The 23,647-nt window shown below is 37.0% G+C and overlaps 1 protein-coding gene across 1 annotated transcript; it reads left to right on the top strand.

Annotated features, from left to right (window-relative positions):
* Nucleotides 1-15,315: 15,315 nt before the first annotated feature.
* Nucleotides 15,316-23,156, top strand: LOC145659862 (deoxynucleoside triphosphate triphosphohydrolase SAMHD1-like). The gene is made up of 17 exons (XM_081723245.1): nucleotides 15,316-15,418; nucleotides 15,569-15,738; nucleotides 15,841-15,974; nucleotides 16,297-16,358; nucleotides 16,666-16,803; nucleotides 16,955-17,059; nucleotides 17,256-17,372; nucleotides 18,095-18,211; nucleotides 18,388-18,522; nucleotides 18,752-18,828; nucleotides 18,930-19,041; nucleotides 19,122-19,213; nucleotides 19,598-19,704; nucleotides 19,993-20,153; nucleotides 20,425-20,505; nucleotides 21,995-22,099; nucleotides 22,393-23,156. The coding sequence occupies exons 1-17, from the start codon at nucleotides 15,386-15,388 to the stop codon at nucleotides 22,528-22,530; spliced, it is 1,884 nt and encodes a 627-aa protein (XP_081579371.1). The 5' UTR covers nucleotides 15,316-15,385; the 3' UTR covers nucleotides 22,531-23,156.
* Nucleotides 23,157-23,647: the final 491 nt, after the last annotated feature.

The following is a 23,647-nucleotide window of genomic DNA, read 5'->3' as shown; positions in this document are numbered from 1 at the left end:
CTCCTTCTGTACCATGATAACCTGAAGTCAGACTGACAAATATTTATCACCCCAAATCCAATTGTCAGGCCTAAACCAGGACTTGACCCGTTTTCTTACTGCAGTAATTCTCAACATGACTGGAGCCGAGTTTTTTTTTTACCCTGGGCAGAATATGTGCAACATTCAAAATTCACTGGACTCACTGTCCCCAGTCAGCCGAACGTATTCTGGCTATGGCTGGTGTGCGGCCCCTTCTGCCAGACGTCTCCGTGTGTGTGTGTGTGTGTGTGTGTGTGTGTGTGTGTGTGTGTGTTTGTTCGTTCGTTCTTATGGCCACGCCCTCCCTGTGTACCACCCCTACTCCTCGTTTTGTGTCGTTATCGAGAGTGTTTACAAGTCTCTTGTTTATTAGGGGATGTTGTCTGTGTTTAACTTTGCGTTAGCCTGTGTGCTACATTGTCTGTTGTTTAGTATTAATAAACATCACTTTGTCACACTCGGCTTGTTCCTGTGTCCTGCCTAGCCTCCGACGTCGCAGCTGGACTCACTGTCCCGTGTCAGCCGTACAGTACAGTGTCAGGTGTAGTGTCAGTGCTGACTTTTGTCTGTATCTCACAGTAATGAGAGAGGCAGAACATCAGGCGTGTCAAATGTACAGTAGGGTGCAAAAATCTTAGGCACCTAAAGAAAACTGTTCATTTATTTCCTCCTGACAAGCACTTCTTGGATGGTTTAATAATTACATTCATCATCATTACTAGTATCCATGTGAAGCAGTAAAATTGTAATGCATACAAAGCATTACCAACAGTCTAAATTGTGATTGTTCAAGGTGGAGAGAGATGCATGTCAAAGCCAAGAGACCTTGTGTAACTCCATAGTAGTTTATTATACAGATGTAAGAAACTGTAACGCTCTGAGCACAAGCAAAGATGGTAAGAGACGAGCATGCGGTAAGGTGAATAGAGTTTATTAGAGGACGCGGGTATTCCACAGTCGTAATTCTTAAATATGTTTTTTTTGAATGTTGTCAACCTTTTCTGTGTAATACTGGTTACTATTTACATACATTATTATAAAAATATAAAAACAGTCATAGAAAATGTACCTAAATGACCAGTTTTATTTGATATTTTCATTTGTTTTCACCCTTGTTTTCCCATTAAGATAGCATGAAGAGCAAGGATTCAAAACGTTTGACAACCTGATAAAACGCAAAGAGGTTGATACAGAAATTAAAACATATAATCACAAACGAGGATATCAGCTTTATCAAGGACCTTATCTGTGGCTAAATAGATTCAGATGTATGTACTCATGACACTCTGCTTTATACCAGACCATGTAGAGCCTTGTAGGAAAATAAATGAGGTACGTCTAGAACATGGTAGTATGACCCATTAGCTACCTAAATTACAAGTTTCAAATTACTCAGCATGTAACGAGTGGGAGGTGGAGAGCGAACAGACTTGCGAAGTGACGAAGCCACTAACTCAGGAAGCCATGATGAACTAAACGGATTGAATAGAATAAATAAATAATAAGTGTAATAACAGACAGATGCTAACGATACAGAATTAGGTAGCAAAGGAAATAAACAGTAAGGAAAGACTAACGGAGAACAACGATGAGGTATAAAACTAGAACAAGCGGGGAGTACACTGAACCGGGATACGTAAGATAGACAAACAATAACCAAGATCAAAAAACCCCACAGGTAAGTAGAACTCAGAAGAAATCCAGACCACACTTGCGGATATAAAAAGGGGAAGAGAAACCTAAACAAAAGCGAAGCGATGGGAGAACACCTGACGAAGAAAGAGAGCGGAATCAGACAAGCGAATACTAACTGGTAAAGCAACGTAGACGAAAACAGAGAGAAAGTAAAACAGACGCGCGAACATAAACAGGGAAAGCAACTTATACTGAGATGGAAAATTAGCCTGCAACATGGGAAGTACACAGAGCCCAGGCGAGCGTACAAGCGGAATATACCGAAACAATGACCAACAACCAGGACACGAAGAGACAGGGTTTAAATAGACACACTAATGAAGGATAAACCAGGACCAGCTGGAGCTAAAGGAGCAGAGACGGGAAACCATAGAAATGGCCGATAGTGGGAAAACAAGGAAGTGGTTAGATTGCCAGGGAAACGGGGGACGCTCCAGCCTGCGGGCGTGACACAGCATTATTTGCAGCTACATTCAAGTGAACATCTTACTAAATAATAACTAAATACTAAATAATACCTACCCAAACAACCAAAATTTGGAGGCTGTTTGGCAGTTCCAAATACTTAAAGCTTCTTATTAGGAACCACACGTGTCTCAGTGGTTTTCAGTATAGCTGCTTTTTCTTTCACTTTTCTATCTCAGCATATATTGCGCTTTTTAATGGTGTCAGGGATTGTGAAGCAGGAAGCATCAATGAATCACAGGATTGTTATGGAAATATTTGGCTAGGAGATTCATTTTTCATGGGGAGAGCAAACATTGTTTTACTCAAGCATTAGATTTTGATTGTGACCACAATATTTTTTTCTTTGACCACACAATGAATGAATTGTAGTGTTTTTATAGGTCCCAAAACTCCTGCCTGAGAAATTTTAGGAAATCAAGGTCATGGTTTTCTGCAGCAAAGAAATGAATGAAAGTAAAGAACAATCAGCCATAAAGCCATTGAAAACTTCTTTGCAGGTCAAGCTGATCAGCAAAAGGTTTCAACAAGCTGAATGCTGTGAAAAAGAAAGAGACTCATTAGAAGTACAGAACTATGTACATTTGAATTTATAACACTGCAATTTCAGATACAGAATGCTTAAACTCTACAATAAGGTCCAAAAGTCTGAGTATACTCTCAGAATTAAACTACTAAAGTTAAAGCAATATAAGTTACAACATCAGAGCACAGGGAACCATTCTAATTAAGACAATATCATGCCCTTTAAGAAATCACCATTAGCAATAAATGCTAGGAAGGCTACATATGTTTTTTTAAAAACAATGAAAATATTGGATATTCAGATATATGTCAATATTATAAGATTTCATAAATGAAAGTGAATGCATTCTAAAATAATTACTATCAGATGAGCTCAGTTTTGTAGTAGTTTTAAATTAATGCTGAAATAACAGTTGATGTCAATTTCGTTTCTGGACCCTAATGTATTTATTTACTTCTGTGCCCAAAATGAATAACCTGTTTATGTGAAGATAACATTTAAACAAATATATTTAGTTTTGGGGAAATAGTTTTTATTTATTAGATGGTGGCTTTGCATGAACAAGTTATACATTCACTGTAGCTATAGAAAAATGCAGAGAAATTACTTTAATTAGCATATAGGGTTGAACTACCTTTGTGACTTTAGGTGAGTTAACTTTAAAAGTTCCTTCATCATAATTTTAAAACAGAGCAATTGCTGAGAATAGCAGCTAGTCTTATTCAGTCTCCATCAGTGTTTGTATAATTGGTTTGTCTGTAAAATGGTGTGATGAGTTTTAATAATAGTGTAAAATGACTATAAGAATAAATATTCTAAATAAATACTCTCCTGTATCTCTATAATGGCTGCTATGCAATGCATCTGTGTTGCCTTGTACAACTTAGCCATCTTATCAGCATTGTATAATCTAAAGCTAATTAATCATACATTATTATTATTATTATTATTATTATTATTATTATTATTATTATTATTATTATGATTATGTTAGTAGATGTAGGACACTGCTAATTGTAGTCTGCTCTATATGCACAGTACTCTGAACCTAGCCACCATTAGCTTGCAATATTACTGATGGAAGAGGCCTTGTAACTGAATAATCACTAATGAGAAATTTCATAATTCTCAGTTAGCTGTTAATCCATCCAGAGCTTTCTTAAATCTAGCATAAATGAGAAAATATAAACATTAGACATAAGACTAAGCATAAGATGTTTTGGGCCAAGATTCCTGCAGAACAATTTCACCACATAGTGGAGAGAGAGAGTGCAAAGTGCAAAGAGAAGGAGAAAAGAAGCAAGAGAAGCAAAGAGAAGCACTTTGCTTGTGCGGTTGATGAAGGACCAAAACATTCTGCACTGAAAACTACTTTAAACTACTTTTTAAAAAATACTCCTTCAGATTATATATATAGGTAGACAGATATAGGAAGATAGTTTTTCAAAATAGTGAAGTACACAGTTTCCTGAGAAACAAGAGCTCTTTAAAAGTACTTTACTTTTCTTGAACAGCTAAAGAAGAACCTCTGACTAAAATATCCTGTTTCTCTACTCTGTGTACTTTACTACAAATTTTGAATCTCTGCATCCCTTACTACAGTACACTGCACTTACTCACCTGGAATCTTCTTTGGATAAAGATTACATCTCTGATAAACAGCAAGGCCCTAATGGTGGTTTGCTGTCAGACATTATAAACCTATCTTGGGCTACACATCAGATGTTCTGGGTCACATACAGCTGTGAGAAACAACTCTGTTTGAATGGGCCAAGATTGCTGCAGAACAATTTCAACACATAGTGGAAACTATGCCATAACAAATGGCTGCAGATCTGAAGGCCAAAGGTGTTAACATGGCCACTCAGTGTGAGTGTTGGTATGTATATATATATATATATATATATATATATATATATATATATATATATATATATATATATATATATATATAAATAGATAGATAGATAGATAGATAGATAGATAGATAGATAGATAGATAGATAGATAGATAGATAGATAGATAGATAGATAGATAGATTTTCCAGAGAAACAGGACGTTTCAGACAGAGGTCCTTCAAAGTCCTCCAAAATATATGTATGGCGCATAAAAGATATGCTTGTCAAGAGTGTCATGATAGGCCAGCAGGAGGGACATGCCCACTCCTGCTCAGAACCACATCACTTACCTGCCACGGTCCCAATCATCCATATATTAACCTGAATCACCTGTTCCTTATTTTTGTCTTTCACTATTTAAGCCCACAGGTCACTGACGTCAGTGCTACACATTGACTGACCTTGGAACTACGCACTTCGCCTGCGCTCTACGCTAATACAAACCTAACACCTGTTTTGTTTTTCTTTTGTTGCTGCTTTGCTGCTTTCTTAAATGGATAATAAAGAGAACTTTATTTCAGCCTCGCTTCTCACTCCCTCTGTGCCACCACCATCACAAAGAGTAAGATAAATCATTCTTTAGATAATAGCTGTGGTACTGTAGACTGCAACCACCATAGATGTACTACATGTCAATTTATTAACACAGCCACTAAAATAGCAAGCAAAAGGATACATTTTTATATCACCCAATCCTCTTCAGGTATTACTGCAGGAGTCATCCATTGCATTTCTTGCAGGAGATGTAATCAGCTTTACATTTGAGAAGCCAAGAGAAGGTTGCAGATTGTTTTGTGTTCTGTTTCTCTGTGTACTTGTAACGATTTGCCACCGTCTTGACGTCCCTGTTTTCATAGTTTGCCTCGTCCCTGCTCTAACATTACAGTACTTCAATTTTATCTTTCTCTGCATATTTTATCCATTGCACTTACTCCTTGGGACCTTCTTCAGATATACTATCTGTCAATATGTATATGCTTAATTTGAATAAAGAATAATCAGTCTAGCATCTCTGTATTTTATTCACATTCAATAAATACATTTCTTTACTTTTTCCTGTACCGAGCCAGGTAGAATCAGACGCTTGCGTATTGTGAAGAGGAACTTTATTAAGGTTCCACTTGATGGTCAAAAGTAAACTCAGAGTAATAATAGAGTAACAAAAGGGGTCATCCAAATCCTAGAGAGGTCCGGGTCCATGTCAAAAGCCAGAGGAGTAGCCCAAACAACCAGAAGATATATTCAAAAAGGGGTCAGGCAAAATCAGAAACAATAAAGACAAAGCAGGGGTATGGTACACAGGAAATCAATCAAAGAAACACTCGGTATGCTTGGGAAATCCTAGAGGCAATACTTCACAGTGATTGTGTGTTAGTCTTATATACTTAAACTCTCTGAACACACAGGTGAGTTCAATATTCCGGTGAAGATGATCTGAATGAATGTCTCTGATTGGCTGAGTTGTTGGCTGGGCAATGAACAGGCAACTCATCCACGTGGTGGAGTTCCATGGTCCCCTGGTTTTGTTTTTCTTTGTCCTTCTGTTAGTGTGTCACCATGTGCTGTGTGTTTATACTTCATCTCCCTCATGTTGCCATGCCCCCTTGCTGTTCCTCTACTCTCCTTATCAGTTCCGCCTGTGTCTAATAATGCATATAAATAATGCCTATTACTCATACATCATCAGTTATTGACTACATTGTCTATATGTTCAATACATGTTGCTGGTTCACTGGGAACATCCTTCTGTTACATGTTGCTATTGTTTTCTGTTTGCCAATGTAACGGTGAGCGGTAAGGAGGCGGACGCATGTACGGAGAAGAGCGAGATTTATTAGGGACAAACCCAAAATCAGAGTCATAGTCATAGTCCAGGGTCAAATTACGAATGCGCTCCCCCCCCTCGCCCCCAGAACTGCCACTCGCTGGCACACAGCAATCAATCAGCAATCAACTGCTGGTGGTGCTTGGTGAAATATCTGTAATTCATAAACTCAAAAATGTGGATGCAACTGGCTTCAAATAATGTTCTAATCATTCTTTAGGGACCCTGTCAGTCACAGACACTTAAAATCCTTCTAACTCCCAAATACCCCCCACCACCAACCCTGACCCCCACCTCCAAACAACTTGTATGTTATGTACAGTTTTTTCCCATGAAAATTCACAAACATAAGCCTTTGGGTACTGGTATTCATGTCACACATATGTCTACATGTATTTAGCTTATGTATTATATAATATTTTCATGTTGTATTACATGTATGTTTTTCACTGCAGATGATGCTGGGAAATTTGGCCAGTGAAGTGCAGATAGAGACTCAAAATGAAAGTTCATCCAGTGACTGGAAAGTAGCTATGTAATCCTCCTTCATAAGTGTATGAATTAAATCTGAATTTGTTTTACATCCCTATACCTCATACCTCTTGCCAAACAGATTTTCTGAGATTAAAATCATGGTCTTCTGCAAGAAAAATGACAAAAAAAAAAACAGATGCAGCCAAAAATAAACTTCAAGATATCTGGCCACAACAGCAGTAGCATCACAGCTCCACAGCAGCTCCACAGCAGTAACAAGGCACTTATAAGCAATAAGAGCAGCTCTACAGCTCTATGTGAACCAAAGGTGGAGATAAAATACAGGGAGACAAGAATTTAAAAAATGAGTTCATTGATGACAATGTAATTCTGTTCTGCTGTCAGTGATACCTTTGTATCGAATCTTTCATCTTTAATAATAATGTTTACCTTTTCCCATTCTGGTTATATGTAAGGATAGTAGCTATTGAAAAATATTTACACATGAAGAATTTTAGTTACAGTTAAAGTGAACTGTCATTTAAAGTGTGGGGAAGAGGAGTAGTGAGCGTTTCCTTCCACTGTCTTTCCACTAAAGACGTGAGTAAAGAAGTTAATTTTAGTTTGCATCTGTGGTATCTGAGTTACTGGCATTTTTGAAAAAAGGGTGGAAGTATCTATCAGTGACAAACTAGTTAAAATATTTTGGTGCCAAAATAAAGCCAATAATAACCCACATCTTTAATCACTCTCCCACATCTACATATCCACTGCTGCTAACACTAAATGATCACTTTAACTGATGCACATACTCATAACTATATTTAAACAGGTTGTCAACAGCTGCAACAGTTGACAAGAAAAAGTACCGGAATCATATAGATATGGTCTACCTAATAATTACCTCTGGCAGAGAGAGAGAGAGAGAGAGAGAGAGAGAGAGAGAGAGAGAGAGAGAGAGAGAGAGAACTGATGTAAAAGAGGAGGATCTGGAGCGGGATGAATTTTCTAGAATGTTCTCTCTAGTGAATAAAGCACTGTAAGAGCCACTAAAACAAGGGCACTCATTTGTATATTTTCTATTGCATTTCAAGTGGAAATGTATTTTTATTACATTTTTTTTATGAATTAAATTATAATAGCATGACTGTACATAAAAATGTTGTCAAATATTCAGAAGCAGACTTATAAGAGATGTTATACAAGCGAAAGAGCAGGTCCACTGTAAAACCAGCAGGTGGCGTGCTTTGTCATAAAAGATTACTCTTGTATCAGTAGAATTTATGGCCACTGGTAGCAGTTTGATAATCTCCAGCTGCTTCCAACCAGCTCTGTGCCTTATAGGTTTGGGTTTGAAATGTTCCTTACACAGGACATGTGACCCACATGGAAATGTTCATAATTACACAACAGCATGCTGAATACCAAGCACCACACAACACCACAATGATCTTAATCCATCTGTCAAGCATCAAGATGGAAAGGTGAATTTTTGCAGCCAGAGGATCTGGGCACATTCACAGCATGTCTTATGACTGACCAAATTAAAACATGTATGGAGTACATTAATTTCATTTTACAAATGTATTTCTCCAAATTTGTTTTCTCCCTCTAGTTCAAGCTCATACACATCCACGTCCCAAAGGTGTAAGAGGAAACAACCTCAGTATGGTGACCTTTAATAATGACTACACCAGTTGACACAACTCTCCACTTTGCTTTGTTAGTGTTTCCTCCTGTATCTTGTTAGCGTTCATTAATCTGTGTATTTAAACACCTCTATTCCTGTGCCCCTCTTTGGCTGCTGCTACATGGTCATATTGTTGCACTGTTATGTTAGTTGTTTGACCACATACTGGATTAACCACCAAAAAATGATGTCTTTACTGGAAGAGAAAGCCCGTTCTTCTTAAAACAAACATGGCAACATGACTTAGGTCTGAAATGTTCTTTACACAGGACATGAGACCAAAGTGGAGATGTTCATAATACACAACAGCATGCTGAAAACAAAGCACAACATAACACCACAAACACCTTAAACCATCTATTAAGCATTAAGGTCATTAAATTACATATATGGCTTTTTATAGCAACAGGAAGAAGATATAAAATGTATTTGTTGAAGGTGAATAAAATGTTAACATTGTTTATTTGGAGTGACAGTTCTTTACTGAAATTAAGCATACAAATGTTTTATTGAAAGCACTGATGTACTGACAGACACATATGTACACAGTCGCAGGCCAAATGCTGTACACCTATTCAACTGTTTATGAAAGCAAATATCTAATCAGACAATCATATAGCAGCAACATTTAGGCATGTAGACAAGATCAAGACAACCTGCTGAAATTCAAACCAATCATCAAAATGGGGAAGAAAGATGATTTAAATTACTTTGAATGTGGCATGGTTATTGGTGCTGGATAGGCTATTCTGAGTTTTCATAAACTGCCGGTCTACTCGCATTTTCACAACTATCTCTAGGGTTTACAGAGAGTAGTATGAAAAAAAAATAAAAATATCTAGCAAGCATCAGTTCTCTAGAATAAAATTTTCTTGTGACCCACTATGGCCTTCTGCTACTGTAGACCATCTGCTTCACGTTTCAAATTGTTGGCCTAGTCTGATAAGTATACATTTCTGCTGTGACATTTGCACATTGGGGTCAGAATTTGGCATAAACAGCATGAAATTGTTACAACTGTAGTGTCCGTTGTTGGCCAGAGGAGGATGGTCCCCTCCCCCCTTTGAGTCTTGGTTCCTCTCAAGGTTTCTTCCTCGTGCTCTAGGGAGCTTTTGCTTGCCACTGTCGCCCTTGGCTTGCTCACTGGGTGCTTGGAGTCGGACATGTGCAAAGCTGCATTGTGTTGTAAAAAGTACCATTTAAATAGATTTGACTTTGAAAGCATGAATCCATTCTGCCTTGCAGGTTCAGGCTGCTGGTGGTGGTGTAATGGTGTGGGGGACAATTTCTTGGCACACTTTGGGCCCCTTAATACCAGTTGAGCGTTGTTAAATGCCACAGTCTACCTGAGTATTGTTGCTGACTATGTCCGTCTCTTTATGTCCACAGTGTATCCATCTCCTGACGGCTACTTCCAGCAGGATAATGGGCCATGTCACAAATCATGACAAGTTGCTTAATTGAACAGGACAATGAGTTGACTGTACTCAAACGGCCTCCACAGTCACCATATCTCAATCAAATAGGACTGCATTTATTTTATAAATATTTTCTACTTTTAATACACCACTAACAAATACTGGGCATTGTGTAGCTCAGTTCAAATATACTTTTACTGTAACAAAGACAAACAGGAGGAGCCTTATTATCAAACACATCCTAATAGAAGAACCAATACAAGTATTGACACATATTTAATACTCATGTTTGGTGAACACTGTCTCATTTCAACGTTGTTATGTAAAGTCAAGCTACTGTAATTTAATTCATAAAAATTAAATAATAATTTTCAACTTGAACTGCGATAGTTATTTGGTGAAAATATACAAATGTATTATGATGCAATGAAACCAACTGTGTGGCATGAAAAGACCAAGAAAGACAAGCGGTACAAACGGAGCTTTATGTACCGCTTAAGAGAGGGAGAGAAATAGTAACATGGCTTAAGGTCACAAGTGGGGCTTCATGCTGTGGGTGCTGACTAGTTTTTGTTCAGGGACAGACTCAAGGGAGTCTGTTCCAGTGTGGAAAGAAATGGAGAAAAAGTCTTGGAAGACAGAACAATGGTTTTGGCATGTGTGTGGTCTTAAAACCTCACGGACCACAGTTTCATTCATGGCAGTCAGTGACTGATGAAGCTTCTCTGGCTACAGCTGCACTCTCTGTCCACCGTCAGTCATACTATGCTGACTACAGTTGGACTCACTGTCCAACTGTCCAATCATATTCCACTGGTCTGCCTTTTGCTCACAGCATGCGGGACATTGTTGGTATTGTCTATAGTCTGTAGCTCTCTTGAATGAGTTAGGCAGAATATCTGATAGTATGCTCTCAGATATAAAACAGTTCATTTATTTTACTCCTGCCAAATTTTACTTTGATGGTTTAATAATGTTTTTTTGATCAAACATTATTACTAGTATTCATGTGAAGCAGCAAAATTGTAATACATACAAAATACCTTGTAACTGCTCCCTAAGATAGAGTTTGTGAGAGTCTAAATGGAGATTGTTGAAGGTGGAGAGCTTCATAATGAAGCCAAGAGACCTTGTTTAACTCCAGAGCCGTTTACAATGCAAATGTATGAAACAGTCTCCAAATACATTTCATATCAAATAAAGGATGTTTGGAAATGAACTGGCATATGATCATTATTATTCACGCTTTTGATGAACAGGTAGGACCAGTCTTAGTGCATCAGCCAAGCCTACAGCCCAGTCCACAGCTGAGGAACACTGTAAATACACTATCACACTTTATTGTGTGGTGGAATTTTGAACAAACAGCAAGTCAGACGTGATTAAAAGAGTAATTTAATAAAGAAAATAGAACACACCAACCACAGCTGTGTAAGAGGTAATGCTCGAAAGCTCTAAAGGGGTAGACTGACTCTACTTCTTATATCTAAACTTCTGCTCTGTGATCTTGTTTACGCACTCCCTGCTCCATTTGGTGATGAACATTCCTGCATATGCCAAGACGCTTCAAAGGACAGACACCATTTGCAAGAAAACAAAAGCCTAATCCCTCTTTATGACCCCTGCAGGTCACAACACATGCAGGTCATAAAGCGACATTCCCACAGTCATTTGTTCATACAATATACAGAGACAGAGTATTCAGACTAAACCATTCATATAGGATTATATGATGGAATGGATTAACATGATTATATATGAATCATCACATATGAATCACATGATAATACATGATCAAATAATATTTTCCATCACATTTCTCACTATCAAACATTATTTCTTTAGAGTGCAGTCATATCGTTGAAAGATGCTGATTGAAAATGGCAGAACAGAATAACAAAGATAGCACAAAGGTAAGATAATGTGGATGTCACAAATACGACTAGCCCCAGTTGAGTTGCCACACCCAAATCAGCCCCATCCCTTTAGATCAGTGGCCAAAACACATCCATCTCACCTGAGTTCTAATTACTCACACCTGATCTTTATCCTCCCCGTACCTTCTTATACTGCTCTGTCCCTTTGCCTCAATGTAAAGTATTGCCATTCTTGTGATGAGCGTGTTTAAATTATATTTGAAATTCTATCTCTGCTCCGCTTCTAGACTGCGCCTGCCTCCTGACCCTTCTGTACTTTATGGACTCTGCCTAGACGTGTTGAACCTGGACTGGACCAATGGCAAGCTGGATAATGTTCTCCCAGTCCCTGGACTGAGGAGTGCTGGCTTGGTGATTAATGCTCAGAGCCTGAGTAGCCGGCTCTGTGTTGTTAACAAACCCCCTCACAGTTTGATCCTCTGTTATCTGAGTCTTGACTATCGTTACAGTAGACTGTTCAATATTGACTAAAAAGGTGATCTGTGATTGCAGTTATCTAATTGCACTGTTAAAAATAATAAAAGAACACTTAATCATCACAATATAACACCAAGTCAATTAAACTTCTGGCATATCAATCTGTCCAGTTAGAAAGCATAAGCAGTTGTGAATCAGTTTCACCTGCTTTGGTGTAAATGAAAGGGACAACAGGAGAAACAGCTATACAACCCCCAAAAGGGAATGGTATTGAGGGTGGTCGCCACAAACAGTGACTCTCTTCTTATCCTTCTGACTGATTCTTCTCTATAGTACTGTAGCTTTGTGTTTTTGTAGTGTCCCTGTCACTACTGGTACCTACAAGAGTGCATACTAGCCCATGGGGGCTATACATGCGAGTTGCTGTGATGAAATACACACAGATTGTGTCAGCCTGTGATTTCAACTAGAATCTTTCATTCACGTGGATCCACTAGGAAGCATTAAATGATAATAGACATGTTATATGTGTCACAGTTGGTGTTTCACTTTTCCAGTCCTGTTCCAGTCCTTGTTTTGGTTTTCACTGTTCGTGATTTGCATCTGTGCTTTGTTTAGTGTTCATTAGTTCAAGTATTTAAACCCTGTCTGGTTCCCTTGGAGTTTTGCTGTTCATTATTTGAATGGTTGTGCTTATGTGTTTGAATGTTTGAATGTTTAGATTTGTATAAAAGCCCATCTGTGTTTCAAAGCCTGTGTTTATGTTAGCCTGATTTGTTATCCTAGCCTTCATTCTTCCTAGCATCTTTGTTATAGACTGCTTCCCCTTTCATTCATGTGTTTTTGGTTTGTCATTACTAGCCTTTGTTTATCCTAGCCTTTGGTTTATTTATCACGGATCCCCAAAATCTCCGTATAGGCTCTATTACCCTGGACTACTCCAATGACCACGAACTTGGATTTGCCCTTAATAATTTAAAAAATCAACCCAAATATCTTAGCAAGTAAAAAATGTCTTGTATTGTAACATCATTAACTCATAGGTCCCCGAATTGAAATAAATACATTTGTAATAATTTGCAGTTGCTTTACAACAGAAAAGACAGATGGATAGTTATCAAGTCCCTAAAACCTAAAACCAAAATGTATTTAGGTGCCTACAATCTAATCAGCCAGCTGAGGATGCCTTGTCATGTTTATTTGGTCTCCTTGGGTTGTGTTTTTGCACTGACCTCTGGCCTCTCTCTTCCTTTGTCACAATAGCTCTTACCTTCACCCTCCCAATTTATTACCTTGAAAAAGCATGCAAAAATACAGCTTGCAAAAATGGAGAACAATTAATTATTAAAATGAATAATTACACTGTTGCATGAACCCATCACTGCATTTCAGCCACGATTTCAGATATTTACCCATAAAATGTAACTTTTTAGATGAACATAAGATCATAGAACACAATATTTATATAAAATATAAGAGTATACACATAATTCGTCAGGGACGACATGACTGACCCCAGAGGGTCAACATCTACAAAAAGCATTTCTGTATTGTAAATATGTACTGTGTTATTTCAATCGATTAATGCTTAATGCACATAAACAGCATAAAACCAAGCCAAGATGTCATTTGAACTTGAACTATTGCAATATATTACATTTATCTTAAATTTTTAACCAAAGGTACTTTCAATTACATCTGAACATGACTTGAGCAATTAAATGCCTTGCTCAGGGACGCAAGTCAAGCACCTTAACCACATTATTTTTTTTAAATCTTTAAACCCAACCCTAACCCTAGAACAGAAGAAAACAGGATTTGATAGATTCTGATAGCTCCGTTTTAAGTACACATCAGTTTGATAGATCAGTTTTAAGTACACATCTTTTTTTTTTTTTTTTTTTTTTTCCAAAAACAGGAGTATTAAATTTAAGAAACTTTGGCTAGACTGGGCACTGAGTGAACTGACTTTCAGCTGTGTAGAGGCTGCAACAAGAATGGCACGTGACCCCGTGCCTCAGGGACTCTGTGTCAGCTTACCCTTGGATGGGCTGTGTGGTCACCACCACAGAAAGAGTTGTCTAGGTTTATTTAAATAGACAGTGGATGCATACACACACACATACACACACACACACACACACACACACACACACACACACACACACACACATTCTCATCCTCTCCTGCTCACAGTCACCTGCCTATTAGTCATCATCACTGTCATCTGTTCCTTGTTTGTTTTGTTTATTGGCGTCCCTATTTCAAGCCTGCAGGTAAACCTCTCCAGTGCTTTGCACTGAACTGTTCTATTCTCTTCAAAGCCTCGAGAGACTGCTTTTCTCTCAGTTTTTGCTATTTTATTTCTTTTGTTTGATCTGTGATCTGTAATAAAGATGGTCTATTGCACTTGTATGTCGTTCCTTGTTATTCAATATTACCTATAAGTGTGTGTGTTGAAGAAACATTTTCCTTTTTAACTTGAGACCCCTGTCAAGGTCTCTACATGGCCCTACATTTTACAACCTGTCTGATTTGTATTTTTTCCACACTACAGGTGTCTTATGCATGTGATCCATCCTGCAAGCTACCAAACAACATAACCAAAGAAGCATAACATTTATATAATGCCAACATGGACTTCAGCTACATGAGTAAACATCAGCTGCCTCCAAAACATTTCAAGGAATAAAAGCAAGCATGGAACATCACTGACTTTATCAGTGAAATGGTATCTAAATACCATTTCATATCAAATAAAGGAAGTTTGAAAATGAACTAACGTGATGATCATTATTATTCACCCATTATATTAACTTGTTGATTCAAACTGGTAGGACCAGTCATAATGCTTCTCAGCTGACAAGGCTACAGTCCAGCCTACAGGTGAGGGGCACTATAAATACATGATCAATGTAATTACACAAACATTGTAATCCTTCACAACATTCAGTCACTATCACACAATACTTTAGTTCTGTAGAGTGAGGTCTGATCTTTGAAAGCAGCTGATTAAAAATGGCAGAACAGAACAAGAAAGACAGCACTAAGGTAAGATAATGTGGACCACACTATATTAACTAAAAGGGAGATCTGTCATTTGCAGTTAGCTAATTATTTTTAAGCAATGTGCATGTGTGTTTGTGTGTGTGCGTGTGTGTGTGTGTGTGTGTGTGTTGTGTGTTTGTGTGTGTCATGCAGATCTTCAAGGTCTTCAATGACCCTATCCATGGCAACATTCAATTGCATCCTCTGCTGGTGAAGATTATCGATACTCCACACTTTCAGCGCTTAAGAAACATCAAACAACTTGGAGGAGGTTATTATGTCTTTCCAGGGGCTTCCCACAATCGCTTTGAACACTCCATTGGGTACAATTACTTTATACTTTGAAACACTTTATTGGGAATTATGACATTAGCTACCAATAACAGTATGATAACAATGATAATTAATCTAATTCTTATTATCAGTGTGGCACATTTAGCAGGGAAGCTTGTAAAAAATCTGCATGATTCCCAAAAGAAAGAAAGAACAAATGAAGAGAAAGAGAAAGAGGAGAAAGAGGAACTCTGTGTGCAGATTGCAGGATTGTGTCATGACCTGGGTAAAATATTATTGACTATTAGTGTTTGACCATTACCAGTACTAGTGAGACTCTGCTTACATTATGTATATGTACAGAAATAATAAATATATATGTGTATGTGTAATTAAACTGTGAGTGCATATATGTCAAGCAGAGTCTCACTGGTACTGGTAACGGTACTGGTGTATTGTACAAACATAATATAGAATACATAGAATAAAGTAGGTGGGGAGTTAAGTTTATATGTGTGGATATTGTTTGATGTTTGAAGCAAATTGTGATTAGTTCAATTAACATTTATTACACTTAATCCAGACTGATAGTGTATTTCTGATTTAAGGCCATGGGCCATTCTCTCATTTATTTGAGGAATTTATGAAGAAAAAGGATCCAAACTGGAAGGTACAACATTACCACTTGTATTTAATGTTAACTTTCTCATAAACCTAAATAAGTGTTATTAGTATTTTAGTATTCAATGTATTTTTTTATTTGTTTATTTGGAAAAAAAATACATCTCACTACATCTCAAAATTATTCCATTGTTGTTTTTTGTTGTTGTTTATTCTTATTATCTGCTTTTCTGAACTTTTTTCTCAACATTATTTATGTATAATCCTGTTTTCAACTAAAACAAACTATAAAAATATAAAAATAGTCATAATATTGGACATTTTCACCTTCAAACCTTTGTTTTCCATTGAGACAGCATGAAGAGCAAGGAATCACAATGTTTGAAGACCTGATGAAAGACGAAGAAGTTGATAAGGAAATGGAAGAATACAAAATTAAACCCCAGGATATAAAATTCATCAAGGACCTGATCCGTGGCTTAACAGCTTCTGAGGTATGGACTCACATGACACTCTGCTTTATACTAGACCACGTAGAACTTTTTAGAGAGATTGTGAACAATAACAAAAATGATAAGAATTAATAGTTTTTACTGGAAATTTCATTCCCAAACCTTTTCTTTCCCTTTGGAATATCATGAAAAGCAAAGGGTCAAAACGTTTGAAGAACTGATAAATAAAGAATACAAAATTACATCCCAACAATTTGAAAACATCAAGAAGCTCATCCGTGGCAAGACAGATCCTGAAGTATGTATTCATATGACACTCTGATTTATACCATACAACATAGATCATTATAGGAAAATAAATGAGGTACATTTAAGACGCGTCCAATTTCTTCATGTATGAGTTTTGAACAATAACAAACAAGATAATTAATAATACTGCTTATTGGAAATTTCACCTCCAAACCTTTGTTTTCTCTTTGGAATATCATGAAAAGAAAAGGATCAAAGAGTTTGAAGAACTGATAAGCAAGGAGAGAACAATGGAATATAAAATTAAATCCCATCACATCGAATTCATCAAGAAGCTGATCTGTGATGAGATAGATTGTGAGGTATGCACTCGTATTAAACTCTGCTGTATACCAGAACATGTAGAACCTTATAGGAAAATTGTATTTAAGACAAACAGAATTTGAATGCATAAGATGACAAACTTTTTCTTAGTCAGAAAAGGTGATATACTGTCCTAGAAGATCATGTCTTTCTGTTTTAATACATTCCAAAATGTTAAAAGGCATAATGTTTACCTGTTGTGCTGGTGATTGGACAGTTTGGTTGGCTAATGCAGTGCACAAAAATACAGTTTCCTTTGTGTTTGCTTATGTATATCTCATATAATCAGGCAGTTATAGCTGATGGATGGGTATTCTTACAAAAACAAAAAACAAAAAAACAAATGCTATTGTTTTCCAAGGGATCTTAAAGTCATTCATCATTGTTTAGTTAGAGAAACTCAAGGTTCAAAGGGATGTACTTTATAATTTGATCACTCCTTGCTAAGCAAATAGCCAGTCTGAAGGACCTATTCTCTGTATTTTCCAATGACATAATAATGGGGTACAGTTCCTCTTCAGTCTTCAGCAGCTATTAACCATAGTTCAACACTTCATACATTAAAATATGTTGGTATAGCATGTGGATAATGAGAGTAATGTCATTGTTTTGAAGTACACAGCCAAATTTCTCCAACAATAACAAAAATGATAATAAATAATACCTTTTATTTTAATTTCATCTCCAAAACGTTGTATTCCCTTTGGGATATCATGAAAAGGAAAACATCAAAGTGTTTGAAGAACTGATATACAGGGAAGCAATGACAGAATATAAAATTGAATCTCGTCACATTGAAATCATCAAGAAGCTGATCCGTGGCAAGAAAGATCCTGAGGTATGTATTCATGACACTCTGCTTTGGAACAGTCGACCTAGAACATTATAGGAAAAGAAATGAGGTGCATTTATGAGCAATTCCTTCATGAGTGAGATTGTAAACAATAACAAAAAAGATAATAAATTATACCTTTTATTGGAAATTTCACCTCCAAACCTTTTTAATTGGGACAGAATGTAAATGAAGAAATCAAACAGCTTGATGACCTGTTAAAAGACAAATGCACTAAGGCAGCAGGAAATTATGAATTGAAATCTGAGCATATTAAAACCATTAAGGAGCTGCTCCATGACAAGACAGACTCTGAGGTATGGACTCAAATAACACTCTGCTTTAGACCATGTAGAGCCTTGTAGGAATATAAATGAAGTGCATTTAAGACAGCTGGATTTGAATGCACAAAATGGTGTAAACTCTTTCTTAATGTAAGCCAGAAAAGGTGCTTCACTGTCCTAGTGACCATAGACCAACACTTCAGAGCATTAATACCGTGTTGATGTGGCATGGGAATAATGGTACTAATGTAATTGTTCACAGCACAAGTCTTTCCTGTACGAGATTGTGAACAATGCCAAAACTGGCATTGATGTGGACAAAATGGATTATTTCAGTCGGTGAGTTTTTATGAACTGTAAACTTGTCTTTAATCTCTCCAAGATTCAGTTGAAGACTGAATTCTATTTTATGACACATACTACATTTATCCTTTATCCAGAGACTGTCACCATCTGGGTATGACATCCAACTTCTCCCACGAACGTTACATGGTGTTTGCACGGGTTTGCACTAATGATGATGGAGCCGAGCACATCTGCATGAGAGACAAGGTGATCGCATAAACAGGGAAGTGTTTGTTTTAGAACGACGTCCAATCACCATTCTGAGTTTTTTTTTTTCTCTCCATCAGGAAGCATTAAACATGTACGAGCTCTTTCATGTTCGGAACCTGCTTCACCACACTGCCTACCAGCACAAGGTTAAATGGGCAGTTGAAATCATGTAAATTAATCCTGATTCTATAAAACCATATCATACTTTCCATGTGGGGTTGTTACATCCTGTGACATGCACTATTTAGTGTGTGTATCCTAGGCATAATGGGTCTGCCTTGGTTTGCATGGGAATCAAGACTCTGCCTCCTGCTCTCATCGTTCTCAGATCACAGATTGATTTCTGTCCTAAAATCAGAGCTTCTGTGCAACTAAACAATGTGCTGTATATTTGTATGTTTGGAAAGTTCTAAACCAGAAGAGTAGGTTTTCATTTCCTTTTCAGTATTTTTGAACTTTGATTATGTTAGAGAGAGAGGCAAGTTTTTTTGTGATTTCTCTCTTTTTTTTAGTCTCTTTTTACTGTGATCTTTGTTGTTGTTGTTATTCTCAGGATATTTGATGCACTCAAAGAGGCTAATAAACACATTAAACTGGGGGGAAAAAACCTCGCCATTTCTGAAGCAGCAGGAGATCCCAAAACCTACCTGCAACTCACAGGTTTTCCCTCTGTCTCTGTAAAAAATAGACTGTGCTTTAGCAGGCATACATAAAATAATGCATATTACATAAATAGCAGTCACAATAATCACAACTTGAAGTGAGATATATTAAGTAATGGCTGATGAATAAACTTCAGCTATCAATGCATATATCCAAGGAATCATGATTGATTTTCTAAAGCTCTGATATGAAGATATTCATATATCACTCAAGAAAATAAACTCAAGAAACAGTGGTTTTAGTAGAAACTTTTATTTAGTTTTTTTCCTCCCTTATGATCTACAGATGACATTCTTCATCAGATCCGATGGAGTTCAGACGACAAGCTGAAAACAGCACAGGAAATAATTGAGAGAATTGAAATGCGCAGATTGTACAGGTACATTGATGGGAGAACATTTGAGCCTGACAAAGTGAAACCCCTGAATGATAATAAAAAGTTGGAGGTTAGTCATGCACCTTTTTACTAGATAGGGATTATGTTCTTTATGCTTATAGGAATGGCATGTTAATGAGAGCACAGAAGTGGGAAAAAAATGTATTACTTATTTTACCACCAAACATGCAAGTTCAAGCAACTGATGAGAAGAAGGTGATCTGCAAGTTGTAATAAAATAGTAGACAAGTACTTACACAGATAACCCAGAGTCTAGAGCTTTGGTTTCAAAATCTGTACTTCATACTGTACTTCAGTACATTATAACTCCCCACCAACAGAAAAAGCTGAAAACCTGGGTGGACACAATCAAGAGACAACCTAGTGACCATCAGCTCTCTGCAGAAGACTTTATAGTCAAGGTAAGTACAGAAAAATACTATAAACACCAACAGTGCAGTACAGGGAAATATTGTATACTGTAACGCTGCTGGCTCGAGTGCCGCAGGGTGCGGGGCAAGGCGCGCAGAATTCCTCGTTCGTGCAAGACATTTATTAGCATTAAACATGGACAACACAAGAGACACTGACATACAACTACACAGGTGAACATTATTAAACATTTAACACTAACGATATACACTTAAATACGAAAGGTAGAAACAAACACAGACGTTACGTGCTACAGCTACTGTTTACATTAATGACTCACAAAGACACATAGCTAGTGACAATGACCAACAAAGGGAGCACACACAGACAGGAGTTTAAATAGACACACAAGACTTTAACATTTAACCCTATACTCGTGTGTGCAATCGTGCAATCGTGTGGTTACAAAAACAGAGACACAGTACATTTGTGAATCTGCCTGCACGCGGCGGGCTGTACCATGTAACTTATGAGGGGAGGAGCAGTCCGTGAAATATACATTTGCAGTGTAGCAGACATGATTTTTCATTGGTGGAGCTTCAGTTTGGCTGTGCAGCACAGAACCAAATTTTAACTATTAAAATACTAAAGCTTCTTATAGTCTTCTAACTCCTGAAATACACTTGGCTTGTAATCTGCATTGTCTTTATCTTAACAAATATTCAATTCAAAAGATAATCAGATAATCAAGCTCAGAGGTACGTGACTAGTAATCAGGTCAAGACTGATCAGCACCAGGTTGCCACTGTTGGGTACCTGATCAAGGCTGTAACGGTGAGCGGTAAGGAGGCGAATACAAGTGCGGAGAAGAGCAAGATTTATTAGAGGCAAATCCAAATTCAGATTCGTCAGAGTAGTCCAGGGTCATTGAGCCAATACTAAGAGTACGAGGATACATGATAAAAAAAAAAAAAAAAAAAACACACACCACACGAGGCCAAACAAGTGAAGCAGGCTATAATAGAGGCTAGGATAAACACAAAAGGTATGGAATGCAAACTTATGGATATGGGCTTTCAAATACATAAATAAAGGTCATTCAAACATCCATCCATACAACCAGTGAACAGCAAAGACACAGGGAATAAGACAGGGTTTAAATACATGAACATAAGACTAGAAACAAGGAAAAGGTGTGGAAAACCAAATGAGTGGTGGAGAATACAAAGCTACGGAATGGAACCAAAATAATACATATGACAGGGAAACCTTGGAACATGGAAGCTAGGAGGGACCAGCTGAGACAAAGGCCCTTAACCCTCAATTGCTCAAGTTGTGTTCAGTCATAATTGTAAGTTGCTTTGCATAAATGACAGCTATATGCTGTAAATGTAAAGAGAAAATGTGCATTTGAAAAAAGAAAAAATTAAAACAAAATATTTGTCTAGTATTTGTCTAGAGCAGTTCACTTAGTCATACATGTACTTGTACACTTTTAATCTATAATTGTTACTGAAATAATTGTCTCCATCATTACAGCTTGCAAAATTCAATTATGGGATGAAAGACAAGAACCCAGTTGATTCTCTGCGATTCTACACCAAAGATGATCCACACAAACCAATCACACTGTCCAAAGATGAGGTACTAGATTCAGAAGCTGTTTTATTTGATAGTTATCTGTTATTCCACTTGTGTGATACAAATTTTGTAATATTAGAGGTAGCTGACATCCAAAAAACTGCACATACTAAAGTGTATACAAGCAGGTCTACATGTATGTGCATGTCCTGGAGTTTACTTACATGGACAATAGCAGCACTGCAGGACATTTCTGACTGATTTAAATACAACTTTGTTTTTTAACAGGGACTTGTGAATTGTTTCAACTTTTTAATTTAACTGTGTGATGTGTGAATTGTTTCATGTTTTTACAGGTCTCATACCTCCTGCCTGAGAAATTTTCTGAAACCAAGGTCATGCTTTTCTACAGGGGAGAAAATAAAGATGTTGAAAAACTGGCCAAACAGAATATCGAAGCATTTTGGGAAGAAGTGAAAAAAACAGATCAGTAAGAATTAGATGGTTAGTGTGAAACACAAACACATTTTAAAGCACTAAACTTCAAATTGCTTTCAAATGACTAAACTCCTTTAACACTGATAGAAACAGTTAGGATATTTTTTCAACAGTAGTGATTTTAGAAAGTTAAAACACTAAAAGTAGTAATGGTGGCACATAGAGGACCACAATAACTGAGTCCATATGAAGTTTTAGTTAGTTTAATCTTACATGGGGATTTCTGAAACAGCTAATATATATCTGGTTCATATACATTCAAATATATTTTACTCTTACATGGGCATTTCTGAAACAGCTAATATATCTTCTATATATGCATACCAATATGTTTTAATCTTACATGTGGAAATCTGAAGTAGCTAACATATCTTTGACATGTAGACTGCACTGTAGTTATTACCCCTTCATCAGTACAGTTCATTACAGTTATTAGCCCTTAATGAGTACAATAACACTGTGATTATTCCTGGGATCTTCTTTATAAATATAATGAATGTTTTGTATTACTTCTTGAAAGATTATGGGTTAAATTATCACTTGAAAAATGTTTTTATTGGGATCAATATTATTATTTAATTATATGAATGTAACAAAATGCTTACAAGAATAAATAATTGCATTACCCTCCCATCTTTTTATAACTGTTCTGAATATACACACTGCTCTGAACATACGCACTGCTATGAACCTCCTGCTCTGAAGATATACACTGCTATAAACCTTGTGCTATGAACATACAGAGTACTATATGAAACTCGTCCGTATTGCCTTAAATGCATGTGAAGCTGTCATCTGAACAGCATTGATAAATGGCTTAATTATGATCAGCTGTATGGCTGAATGAAAATTAATGCCTTTGACAGACAAATCCCATCATTAAGAGGGAGAATGGGGTGATTGAGGTAAGTGATGTTCTATGAACTAACCATAGAGGGTCTACAGGAGAAAGAGCAGTTCATCAGTGAAACCACTAGGGGGAGTGTTTTTGTACAAGACTTTCTTCACTCACATGTGGACAGGAAAGAGAAATATTTAGTTTATGCGAAAAAAAGGGATGCGAGAGATCATTGCATTCATCTGACAGCTAACAACAGATCCCATCATTAAGGA

The sequence above is a fragment of the Electrophorus electricus genome, chromosome 1 (assembly GCF_041902795.1).
Source record: "Electrophorus electricus isolate QZ-2024a chromosome 1, ASM4190279v1, whole genome shotgun sequence".
Lineage (NCBI taxonomy): Eukaryota > Metazoa > Chordata > Actinopteri > Gymnotiformes > Gymnotidae > Electrophorus > Electrophorus electricus.
Note: the sequence above shows the minus strand (reverse complement) of the source record. Positions and strands in the feature narration are given on the sequence as shown.

Coding starts and splice junctions, on each gene's coding strand:
- LOC145659862 (XM_081723245.1), top strand. CDS start 15,386: ATGGCAGAACAGAACAAGAAAGACAGCACTAAG. Junction 15,739..15,840: donor CGCTTTGAACACTCCATTGG/GTACAATTACTT, acceptor TCTTATTATCAG/TGTGGCACATTTAGCAGGGA. Junction 18,523..18,751: donor ATGACAAGACAGACTCTGAG/GTATGGACTCAA, acceptor AATTGTTCACAG/CACAAGTCTTTCCTGTACGA.